Source organism: Pongo pygmaeus, chromosome 10 (genome assembly GCF_028885625.2).
Source record: "Pongo pygmaeus isolate AG05252 chromosome 10, NHGRI_mPonPyg2-v2.0_pri, whole genome shotgun sequence".
Taxonomy (NCBI): Eukaryota; Metazoa; Chordata; class Mammalia; order Primates; family Hominidae; genus Pongo; species Pongo pygmaeus.
Genome location: NC_072383.2, coordinates 54,719,501 through 54,731,629, shown reverse-complemented (window position 1 = coordinate 54,731,629; position 12,129 = coordinate 54,719,501). Strand labels below are relative to the sequence as shown.

General features: G+C 47.3%; 1 protein-coding gene across 2 annotated transcripts; it reads left to right on the top strand.

Moving 5' to 3' along the window:
* The first annotated feature begins 520 nt into the window (after positions 1-520).
* On the top strand, positions 521-11,867 carry SDR9C7 (short chain dehydrogenase/reductase family 9C member 7). Of its 2 annotated transcripts, XM_054443704.1 has the most exons (5): positions 521-617; positions 812-1,018; positions 4,529-4,787; positions 5,457-5,620; positions 10,947-11,867. In XM_054443704.1, exons 2-5 carry the CDS (start codon positions 865-867, stop codon positions 11,162-11,164), a joined length of 795 nt encoding a protein of 264 aa, XP_054299679.1. In that variant the 5' UTR covers positions 521-617; positions 812-864; the 3' UTR covers positions 11,165-11,867. The 2 variants fall into 2 exon arrangements, with proteins under 2 accessions (XP_054299679.1, XP_054299678.1); XM_054443703.1 differs by having other exon boundaries at positions 571-1,018.
* Positions 11,868-12,129: the final 262 nt, after the last annotated feature.

The following is a 12,129-nucleotide window of genomic DNA, read 5'->3' as shown; positions in this document are numbered from 1 at the left end:
CCTGCTGCCTCTAGCCTCAGGACAATGGAGGTACATCCACCCTAGGAGAAATCCACTGCTTTTCATCCTCTCTCTTGATGGAGACTTACTTAAGAATTCCAGAGAGCTGACGACCTGCAACTTGTTTCTCTTGGGGTTTGGAAGGTTCAGAACCAATGTTGTTTGTTTTACATTAATAAATTTGTCTTGAGTATTTTCCCTGAAAATAAACTTATTTACATAACTGCACTCATGACAAAGGATTTTGATCCCTGGAGACCAAAATCCCCAGGCTGGGTTGGGGGCAGGGTGGGGACAGGATTTCTAGGGGAGCTGTCTGGGGTGAGTCCTCATCTTTCATTTGCCTCCCTTACACCACCTGGATGAGCCACCACTCATCACCAACATTACAAGTGGATTATTTCCCATTCTTGGCAGCTTTACCCATCAGGGCAGGTGGAGAGAGGGAGGCAGCTACCAGGGCTGTCAGAGGTGACGAGGCTTCAGGTTGGACTTGAATTTCTTGCATCTGGGCTAATTGCTGTGGTGATGCATCCACCTATAAAAATTACAGCGTGGCTCACCCAGGGACCTAGATTTGTTGCAAGCTGTGGGAGGAAGGAGAGTTCTTCTTCCAGGTGGGTTCCCGCAGACTGCCTGCTAGGGCTCAGAGGACCAGCTTCTTCCCTGCTGTCTCCTGAGCCCAGTCCCTCTTGGCCATCACATTCCCCTTGCCCTATGGCGGCCCTCACAGACCTCTCATTTATGTATCGCTGGTTCAAGAACTGCAATCTGGTCGGCAACCTCTCAGAGAAGTACGTCTTCATCACAGGCTGTGACTCTGGCTTCGGGAACCTGCTGGCCAAACAGCTGGTTGATCGGGGCATGCAGGTGCTGGCTGCTTGCTTCACTGAGGAGGGAGCCCAGAAACTTCAGCAGGATACCTCCTATCGGCTGCAGACCACCCTACTGGACGTCACCAAGAGCGAAAGCATCAAGGCGGCGGCCCAGTGGGTGAGGGACAAAGTGGGTGAACAAGGTGGGGTGAATTACATTCTTTGGCTTTCTTGGTTTCTCCTTCCTCTTCTTCTCTCCCGAAGCATCTGACAGTATCAGAGACCCTGATGTCCAGATTGGGTGGGGGGGTGACGTAGGGAAAGGTCCCTGACTCAATCTGATTGGAAGCCACTGCATGGTTTGGCCTGTTCACATGAAGGGGTGATTTCCCAAGGAAGTTTTCTGTCCTGGAAACTCAGAGAAACAGGAAAGAGGTCTCAATAGGAAGTGAGGGGGGAAGATGTGTTCTGTGTGTCCAAACCTCTAAAAATGGACGTGCCTGGCCGGGCGTGGTGGCTCACGCCTATGAGCCCAGCACTTTGGAAGGCCGAGGTGGGAGGATCATGAGGTCAAGAGATCGAGACCATCCCGGCCAACATGGTGAAACCCCATCTCTACTAAAAAGTATAAAAATTACCTGGGTGTGGTGGCACGTGCCTGTAGTCCCAGCTACTCAGGAGGCTGAGGCAGGAGAATCACTTGAACCCGGGAGGTGGAGGTTGCAGTGAGCCAAGATTGCACCACTGCACTCCAGCCTCGTGACAGAGCAAGACTCCATCTCAAAAAGAAAAAAAAAGGATGTACCTGTCTTATGTTTCAGCAGTCCTAACCATCAGCTCCTGGGGAAATACAAACACATTTCTTGTTGGGATCAGGATGTGGGAGGGGGAATGAGACAGGAGGTTGGATCCCATGAGTGGGTGCAGTTTTTCTCCTTGACTACGTCAGGCAGGGGAGAAAGAGATCTGGTCTCTTCTTGACATCATGGTGGGTGTTGATTTGACTTCAGGGCAAGTATGTATGTCAGAGTAGCTGCTCCTATTGGGAAAGGAAGCTGTGGACTGGGGCTGGCCCAGGACTGTGTGGGAACCTGCCTCATGCACTTCTAGCACACAGGGTGTGGGCCCAGGAACAGGAGGAACAGGATGGCTGAGTTGCAGAAGCAGCAGACTAGAGGAAGTCCTCCTTCCTAAAGGAACTAATCTGGAGCCCATGCGCGGGTCAGGGCAACAGAGCCCTGGAGCCAGGGGGATCCAGACAGTAACTTCCTGCTTGATTCTTCTCCTTAGCACTTATCACTAGTCAATACACAATAGATTTTACTTATTTATTGTCTGTTTCCTCTGCTAGAATAAAGCTTCCTGGGGACAAGGATTTTTGTCCCTTTTATTTACTGTACATCCTTAGTACCTAGAATAATGTCTGGCACCTAGTAAGGTACTGAATAAATAGTTTTTGAGTGAGCTAATTAATTAATAATTCAGCAAGAGTGAGCCTCTGTCTTCAGCAGGCTGTCTCAGCCAGTTCCCTACATTCAGCCTTGAGCCACTTGCCTTAATACCTCACTTAGCCTGTGAGTTTCCTGTTGCTATTGTAACAAATAACACAACTGTAGGGTCTGAAGACAATACAAACATATTATCTTGTAGTTGTGGAGGAGTGATGTCCAAAATAGGCCTCACTGATCTAAAATCAAAGTCAGCAGAGCTGTGTTCCTTCTGGAGGCTGTAGAGGAGAATCCGTCTCATTGCCTTTTCCAGCTTCCAGAGGCAGCTGGCATCCCCTGGCTCCTGGCCTGCTATCTCCATCTTCAAGGCCCGCAAGGTTGGGCCCAGTCTTTTTCACACTTTTCTCAATCTCTCTGATTCTCCGGTTTCTGCCTCTTTCCACTTAGAAGGACTCGTGATTATATTGGGCTCACCAGGTTAATCCAGGATAATTTCCCTGTGTTAGCTTCCTCCCTAACTTTAAGGACAATTAATTAGCAACCTCCATTCCACCTGCAACCTTAATTCCACTTTACCATGTAATCCAGCAGATTCACAGGTTCCAGAGATAATGAGGATGGGGACATCTTTGGGGGACCATTATTTTGCCTAAGCCACTTGGCAATATCCTGGTCTAAGAAACACTGGGAACTAGGGTGGGTAGGGGGATGGGAGAGGAAGTTCTTTTGTGCTTTCTCCTTGCTCCTGAATGGAGAAAGGCAGGGAGATTGGGTAGAGGCAAGGCTTGAGTGGGGACCCCAGCCCTAGAGGGAGGGGTGGACTAGGATTTATGTTTGTGTTGAGACCTGCCCTCAGGAGACAGTGGGATGCGCCTGCAGAGTATCTTGGGGCTGCTGAGGCTGGGGCTGTGGTGGGAATCACCAGGGCAGTAGGGCTTGGGGAATCCTTGCATGAAGGAGCTGGAAGGGGTCCTTGAGGAGCGTTTAGAGGGGTTTACAATGTGTCTTTAGCATCACCCTCCCTCTGGTGGAATTTTTTTAGAACCCCAATATGTAAAACAAATGAAAGGAGAGTTTCTCCTGCATTTTTCTCCCCCTAGAAGGCTTGCAAAATACAGCCTGGAAGCAACTGTTTTTGTCCAATCTGATGAAGAGCCTGAGGCCCAGAGAGGGAAGTGACTTGTTCAAGGCTGGAGTTAAAACAAGGACTGGACCTGAAGCTCTTCAACCCTGGGCCCCTGCAGAGTTGAATGACAACACTTAGCATTATTTCTTTCCATTTGTACCAACCTAATTGAAATATCTCAAGGATAGTCCTCATCACATTTTCCATAATTATTTTATTTAAATATTTTATATATTTATTTATAAATATTATTATTTCCTTCTAGGCTTGTGAGTTCCTTGAGGGATAAGATGCTGTGTTGTTCATTTTATGTCTCCTTTGCCCTGTATTTTGCTTTATTTTATTTTATATAATTTTATTTCATTTTATTTTTAGAGACAGAGTCTCACTCTGTCACCCAGGCTGGAGTGCAATGGCACAATTATAGCTCACTGTAACCTCGAACAAGGTAACCTGTAACCTGGGCTCAAGTGATTCTCCCACCTCAGTCTCCCAAGTAGCTAGAACTACAGGCACATACCACCATGCCTGTCTAATTTTTTTTTCTTTTTTTGTAGAGACGGGGGTCTTTCTCTGTTGCTCAGGCTGGTCTCAAACTCCTGGCCTCAAGTGATCCTCCCACCTCAGCCTCTCAAAGGGTTGTGATTACAAGTGTGAGTCACTGCACCTGGCCTCCTTCACCCTGTAATTGTCACAGACTAGATAAATGCATGAATAAAAGTGTGAAGATGAATGAATGAATGGATTGATTTTGGTAGTACGTGAAATGCAGTTGGTTACACTTAAGTGAACAGAGAGGGAGAAGCATGATGGGGAAGGGATCTAAACATTAATTCATTGATATGAAAATGAAACTCTTATCCCAAAGCTGATAGCTGAAATGCTGTTACCTATCACCTCAATTGTAGCTGGTACAGAGCGCCAGCTAGCCGGCAGACTTTATGTGAATCAGGAAAAAAGTGTCCCTTCAGGGAAAATGGGTTAGTAAAAGACACACCTTCCTTTTATGTTATAGCCTGACCGGGTTGTGTCTTGTGCACCTGCTCAACCATCCTTGAGGGCCCTGAGCCGGTGGGGAGCAGAACTTGGTTCTTTCCCAGGCCCACTGATGATTTTTGTGTGGTTCATCTCACCCCCAGGCCTCTGGGCCCTGGTCAACAATGCTGGTGTGGGCCTGCCCAGTGGTCCTAACGAATGGCTGACCAAGGAGGACTTTGTGAAGGTGATTAATGTGAACCTGGTGGGACTGATCGAAGTGACCCTTCACGTGCTGCCCATGGTCAAGAGAGCCCGGGGCAGGGTTGTCAACATGTCCAGCTCTGGTGGTCGTGTGGCTGTCATTGGTGGTGGCTACTGTGTCTCCAAGTTTGGCGTTGAGGCCTTCTCTGACAGCATCAGGTAACTGGGACCTGGTACTAAACTATTCTGGGTAGAAATCCCAGGGATTAGAGAGGTTTGGGAGTGACAGCATGTGGGCAGGGGAATTCTGCAGACAGGAAGCTAACACAATAGCAGAAGGAAGGTTAGACCTCAAGGTGCTTTCTCCAAGGACCAAGAGAAGGGATGAGAAGAGGTAGGGTGGAAATACAAGGCATCAGGTGGGCCTTCCCTTGAGCAGCACCAGGGTGAGTGAAACCCTGTTTGGGCCTGTGAGAGGGGGGAGAGTCCCCCAAACAGACAGACAGGCCTGGAGGCACAGGTCCCCTCTGGGAGGTCCTTAGAGGCGCATGCAGGCCTTGTGTAGACCCACACCCTTCACCATGTGGTTGTTGAGTGAGGGGTTGCTAATGGGAGGGACCTGGTGTGAGGCAAGGCTTTGGCCTAGATTCTCTATTGACATCTTCCCGCTGGTTATGCCTAATGCAAATTGCCCAGAGACTGCTGGGCCAGTTTTGGAAAGGGCTGAGTCCCTAAGGAAGGGCTTCTTTGCACAAAGGCAATGCCAGGGCCAAGTACAGGGGTGGGGGAAGCATCTCTAGGTTCCTGAAAGACAAGCCCATCCAGAGGTGACTCTCCCTGATGATTGTCATCTTGGGGCCCAGACTGACTGCAACTCTTCTTTCCCAGGCGTGAGCTCTACTACTTTGGGGTGAAGGTCTGCATCATTGAGCCAGGGAACTATCGGACAGCCATTCTCGGCAAGGAGAACCTGGAGTCACGCATGCGAAAGCTTTGGGAGAGGCTGCCTCAGGAGACCCGGGACAGCTACGGAGAGGATTATTTCCGCATCTGTAAGTTCCTGGGGCAGGAGAGGGGTCTCTGAGGGGGACGAGTGGGTCTTGGGGTCATTAGCTGGCTTTCCGTTTACAGATGGCGAGACAAAATGCAGAGGAGTTCAGGACCCAAGGTCACATAGTGGCAGAGCTGGGGTTTGAGAATAGAGAGCAAGTGGCAGAATCATCACTTCTGGAGCGGCCCAGGGAGTTAAGGGCAATTCAGCCCACTCCTGGCATCTACCCCCACAGCATCATGATGCAGGGGAATCAGGTGAAAATGCACTGAGATAAATACAGCAAAGAGATCAAGGGCATGGCTGCTGGAGCCAGACTGCCTGGGTTCAAATCCTGGCTCTACTACTTACCAGCTAGGAGACTTTGGACCTATTACCTAGTTTTCCCATGCCTCAGTTTTCTTATTTACAAAATGGAGCTAAAGATAGTGCCTCCCTCATGGGGTTGCTATGAGGGTTAGTATGTGTGAAGTACTTTGCACATTCCGAGTGCTTGTTAATAAAGAAGAAAATGAGCACATGGGGATTTAAAAGGGAGGGTCTCTAGGCAGCCCTCTTTCTCTCCCTGAGCTGAGGGTCTCCTGTGAATCATAGGTGTTTTTGGAGGGTAGAGGTGGGACACGGCAGCTGTTCACCCTGCTGCCCCAAAACTTTGTGCCACAAAAGTTGTCTGCTGGACGTCATACGTCAACAGAGCACAAAGCCAAGACAGCAATTTTTTTCACTTAATACATACACACTTTATTGCATTTTTGTTTTTTGTTTTTGTTTTGAATCAGAAATACAAAGCATGCAAGGCTGCCATGTCCCAAGCTTGTGTGGGGCTGGAGAGCTGGAGCAGACACAGCAGTATACCTGCCCTTCACTGCCTGGAGCAGTGGCCCAGTAGGGGAGACAAACATTAATAAAAACACATGTGTTTATGGTAGATGTGGATAAGTGCTACCGAGGAGAAACGGGGTTGTGAAAGAAGAATGGAGCCGGAAGTTGCAGTCCCAATTCAGACTATGGTGAAGGGGAGAGCTTCTCTGAGTTGACTTTGAGGAGGAATAAGAGTTAGGTGTTGCTGGGAAGGGGAAAGAGGGGATGGGTAGGGACTTTTTTTCTGCAAGAAGGCTCTGAGGCAGAAAACTCCATTTGAGGAACTTTAAAGAAACCAGCAGGTGGGAAGCAATGGGAGGTAGCTGGGGTATATGGAATAAATTAGAGCATCAAAGCACACTGAGGATTAAGGGGTGAGGGAGAGAAAGCCATCAAGGGTGAGTGCTAGCTTTACAGCTTGAAGAACATGGTGAATGGAGGTGTCTTCATTCATTGATTTAGGGAAGCCTCAGGGAAAAATGTTTGGAGTACTCCTTAGATCAATTCATCTTTTAGTGCTAGACATGTTAGGATTCTGTGAGAAGAAAATGTCTAAGGATTTACACTAGTTGGGACTTAGTGACAGAAGATCCAATGCAAATTATTTAAGCAGAAAAGGAATTTCTTGCCTCACCTGACTAAAAAGTTGAGCAAGATAAGCTTCAGGTACAACCTGACCCAGACTGCAAATGATGTTGCTAGGACCTGGTTCCACCCATTTCTTCGCTCTGCTTCTTTTACACTCACTCTGGTCTCTAAGCTCTCTCCCCTGTGGGAGCCACATTGCTGCAACCTCTCTTCACTTCCACCTAGGGTGAGGTCTGCTGGGAAAATAGGAGACTTATTTCCAGTACCTCTCCCAAAAGTCCTAATGTACACTCCGACTTGGAGGACCTATGGTGACCGCATCATGGGGGACCACAGGATGAACCCAACCCTAAACCAATCACTGCACCCAGGGGAATGTGAAGGTGTGATTGGCTCAGGCTGGGCCGTGTGCTCTGCCCAGACCAATAGACACAGTGTTGGGGAGACATAGGTCCCCAAAGGGAAATCTGCAGCTGTTGGGAACAAGGAGAGTAGATGTTAGCATTTGTGGGGAAGAATATTTATCCTCTGTGTGCTCATTCTTAGCAAAGAGTAGTTCAAATTATTTGTGGAGCTGCTCGGAGGCTGGGGTGAAATGGATTCAGCCAGTGTCTGGAAACCTCACAAAGTCATTTTCTGAGTAAGCACTCAGGGTGAACAGAGCTTGTAGCATCTTTAGTGTGGTCCATGAAAGAATACGTATAAAGGCAAAATTCTCTGAAAACCTTGTCTAAAAGCTGTTATTGTACTAAAGAATAGTAAGGATTGGGTTTATAAAATATCTTAGGCCAATTCACCTGTAGTCCACACCATAATTTCAGAGGAAAATTTTCAGGCAGTGGTCAACTACATTTAGATAAATGTTTTCCCAGGTAGTTATACTAGAATTTTCACTTCAGTTGCCCAGTGTTGACTGGGATACAGAGATGAGACAGTCTCCAGGAAACTAGCAGGGAAGATGTGAAAGTAAATACACCACCACATGAAGAATCTTGCTATAATGGATATGCATACAAAACAAAGCAGCAATGCAGACTTCATTCTGCTGTCACAGAAGCCTTACAGAGGTGACAGTTAATGCCTTAGTGAGTTTTGAAGGATGAATAGGAGTACACCAAAAGGGAAAGAGATGGCAGATGTTTCACACAAGAGGAAGGGTGTGAGCAACATTTTGGTGACCTGACATAGCATCATATGCTTTTGGAGGCAGTGCAGATTCAGGCTTGTATTCCAGCAGTCCCTCTAATCATGTTGTATAGCTCTCCAAAGTTGTTTATCCATTTATAAAGTACAATTCCTCTCTCATGGATTGTTAGGAGAATTAAACAGAAATGCAAAGTACTCAGCTCTGCTACAGTAAGAGCTGAACAAACCTTTGCCATTGCCATTGTAGTCTGGCAGAAGTGCTGTGGGTGATGATTGAGGAGGGGAGAGATTAGGAGTCAGATCATAAAATGCTTTGATTGCTATAGTAGGGAGCGTGGCTCTTATCCTAAAGGCATTAGAGAGCCTTGTAAATGGCTCTGAAATGAAGGATCAGATTTGTGTCATCGTGGGAAGGATAAAAAGGCCACCTGGGAGACTACTGCAGAAACCCAGTGAAGGAACGATAAAGACATGAAGTTGTAAGTCATGATGGTTCTGGTAGTGGGGGGTGGCTGTGTGACAGACAGAAGAGATATTTAGGAGTAGTCCTAGAGCATCGCTGGGTACAAACTCAGCAAGTTGCTGTGACTGACCAAACAGGTCCCTGGCTTGTAACCCCTAGGACCAGGCCTGATACTTTATAGACTTTGTCTTGCTTAATTCTCCCAATAACAAAAACGTTTTCCCAGGTGCCCAACTCCAAAGCCTATGTCCTTCCTCACTGTGAAGGAGAGTGACAAGGCTGGATGGGTCCTTCAGTCTCCCTTCCCACTCCATGCCTAGCAGGGTGCCCAGCACTGAATGGCAGCTAATAGCTATTTGAGAAAACAATGAAAGCAAGCGCCTCATACTGTTCCCCATGTCTGGGGTAACTTCTCCCACCCCACTGCCTGTGCAAGCCCTCCCCACCTCTCAGAACCCAGTCCCCAGCCCATCTCACCATGTCAGCTTGCTCCACCTCCTCACCCAACAAAGGTTTCCCTGGCGCCGAGGGGGCAGAGACAGCCCCCTGGGCATCCTGAATGATTCCTTCGACCCTCAGCCCTGCTGCTGGTGGTCTCTGTGCCAGCTCTACGGTCAGAGGTCAGGGTGTGGCTTCCTAAGACATTACTGCTGTATGGACAGTCTGGCTTTAAGTTAGTGTGACTCTTGTTGAGATCCCAAAATGTAGTTTGGCTTTTCCCCTGCATCAGTTTTCTTTCCAGGAAACAGAAAATAGAGTTTCTTGGAGTCTGGGGTGAAGGGGACTGAAGTGACATTGCCCCATTCTCACCAACCACCCACAAAGGTCCTGGCCCCAAGCGGGTGAATTCCTTGCCTGCCTGGACCATTCTCAAAGTCAGGGCAACTTTGGCTTCCTCTCCATTTTCAAGTTTTCATCCCTTATCAGGGCAGTCTGACTTTGAAGCACCATTGTCCCCGGAGTCCTCAGGGCTCTCAATGAAGCATGAATCCCCCTGTCCTGGGGTGAGGATGCAGATGAGGGCCTGGTGGGTGTGTGGTGTGGCCCTTCTCCCATTTATGTCATGAGCTTTGGCAGACTTGTACCATTTGGGTGCTCTGTCCCCATCTCCACCCCTGTGGGTCAATGCAAACAGAACAGCCCCTCACATTTGTGAGGGCCCCACGAGGTGCTTGTCTATGCCTTAGATTATTTGAGTCCACAATGGCCTTATGACTGAGGTAGGGGCTGTATTACTATTTTTAAATAATATTTTCTCCTGCATGTTTTTGTTTAAATGTGGGAACCCTAGGAAGTACATAGAAGGAAAAAAAAAGGGCTGTCTTCCCATCATGTTTGCGATTCTGTACTCCCCCAGTGTCTACCCTGCTATTAATCATCTTTGTTATTCTCCAGGACAGATATTTTTTGAGATGGAGTCTCACTCTGTTGCCCAGGCTGGAATGCAGTGGCGCGATCTTGGGTCACTGCAACCTCCCCCTCCCAAGTTCAAGTGATTCTCATGCCTCAGCCTCCAGTAGCTGCGATTATAGGCACGCGCCACCATGCTCAGCTAATTTTTGTATTTTTAGTAGAGACAAGGTGTTACCACGTTGGCCAGGCTGGTCTCGAACTCCTGACCTCAGGTGATTGGCCTGGCTTGGAATCTCAAAGTACCGGGATTACAGGCCTGAGCCACTACGCCCAAACTTTAGGAAAGATAGTATTATCTCCATTTTATAGATAATAAAAGTTTAAGCTCAAAGTCATATAACTAATAAGTGGCACAGTTATAAGAAGAATGTGCACAGTTCTTCTCATCACCAGTCTAACGCAATAGCGGGAATTCAATGCACAACTGTTGAATTCAGAAAGATAAATAAGATTATTTATTTATTTATTTATTTATTTTGAGACAGCGTATCATTCTGTCTCCCAGGCTGGAGTGCAGTGGTGTGACCTCAGCTCACTAAAACCTCCGCCTCCCGGGTTCAAGTGGTTCCCATACCTCAGCCTCCTGAGTAGCTGGGATTACAGGCATGTGCCACCAAGCCCAGCTGATGTTTATATTTTTAGTAAAGATGGGGTTTCACCATGTTGGCCAGGCTAAGATTATTTATAATAGTCTTATAAATGTGTGTTTGTATAAGGGACCACCTGGAGGGTGTGGCAGACTTGCCTGAAATGTTAGATCAGGGATCTGATGGAAACGGAACTTGGACAGAATTTGGAAGAAACCATCTTTTATGAAGAATAACAGAGCCTTTTTCCCCTCTCTGCCCTCAAACAGATACTGACAAGTTAAAAAACATAATGCAGGTGGCAGAGCCCAGAGTCAGAGATGTCATCAACAGCATGGAGCATGCTATTGTTTCCCGGAGCCCTCGCATCCGCTACAACCCTGGCCTGGATGCCAAACTCCTCTACATCCCTCTGGCTAAGTTGCCCACCCCTGTGACAGATTTCATCCTAAGCCGGTACCTTCCAAGGCCAGCAGACAGTGTCTAAACTGGGGAGGCTCAATGGGTCAGTGGAGCCTAGAAGTTGGGGAGGAAGGAAGGACCGTGGGGTCACAAAAGGTGGTATCGGATATCCTGGGGGCACTGGCTGCAAAGGACGCTTGGCTCAGCTGACATCCACTGCTGTCGAATTTACCAGTAACTTCTAACCAAAGATGAATGCCTCTTCCCACCCTCTGGGACCCCACAGAAACCTGAGGTGGTCTTTGCAGGTTCAGCGATCTGCAGCAATGGCTCCAAGGACGTCTGTCACCCAATCAGGATACGGCTTTTTCTGCTCCTGGAAAAGTCATGGAGAAGAAAACTAGCTCCTGTGGAATCATGAGCCCCTTTCAGTTATCACTGCCACTGAGAAATACTGTGGGATAATCTTGCCTCCAGGAGAATCTAACCGCCTTCCTACTGGGTCGCTCAATATGCATAACTTCATTCACATAACCCATTACTGAAGTATGCAGTAGGGCAGATAGGGAGTGCAAGATTAAATCAGACAAAAGTTCAAAATATTTTCTTTCTTTTTAGATTCTTCTATCTATAGGTGATTGGGATCCACATGAAATAACATTCATTTATTTAATCACCATTAAGTAATTTTTCAAATATTTATTGAGTGCCTACTACCTACCAGGTACTTTGTAGGTGTTGGGGGAATATAAAGATGATTAAACCATGGTCTTGGTTTTTTATTGTTTATTTTGTGTTTTGCTTTGCTTTGTTTTAGCACAATATCTAGTAGCTGACTTAGGACAAACAGTGATAGAAGGAATAGAAATCAGAATACAAATTTTTAGAGCTATGAAGGAGGTCTTCATCCAATACTTCACAAGCTTGGCGGTACCTTGTAATCACCCAGTTAATTAAAAAATACAGACTCCTGTGCCAAGATTAGAAAATCTGATTCAGTAGGACTGAGACAAGGTCCAGAAATATGTGTTTATAACAAGGACTTATATG

Coding starts and splice junctions, on each gene's coding strand:
- SDR9C7 (XM_054443703.1), top strand. CDS start 718: ATGGCGGCCCTCACAGACCTCTCATTTATGTATCGCTGGTTCAAGAAC. Junction 1,019..4,528: donor GGACAAAGTGGGTGAACAAG/GTGGGGTGAATT, acceptor TCTCACCCCCAG/GCCTCTGGGCCCTGGTCAAC. Junction 5,621..10,946: donor AGAGGATTATTTCCGCATCT/GTAAGTTCCTGG, acceptor GCCCTCAAACAG/ATACTGACAAGTTAAAAAAC.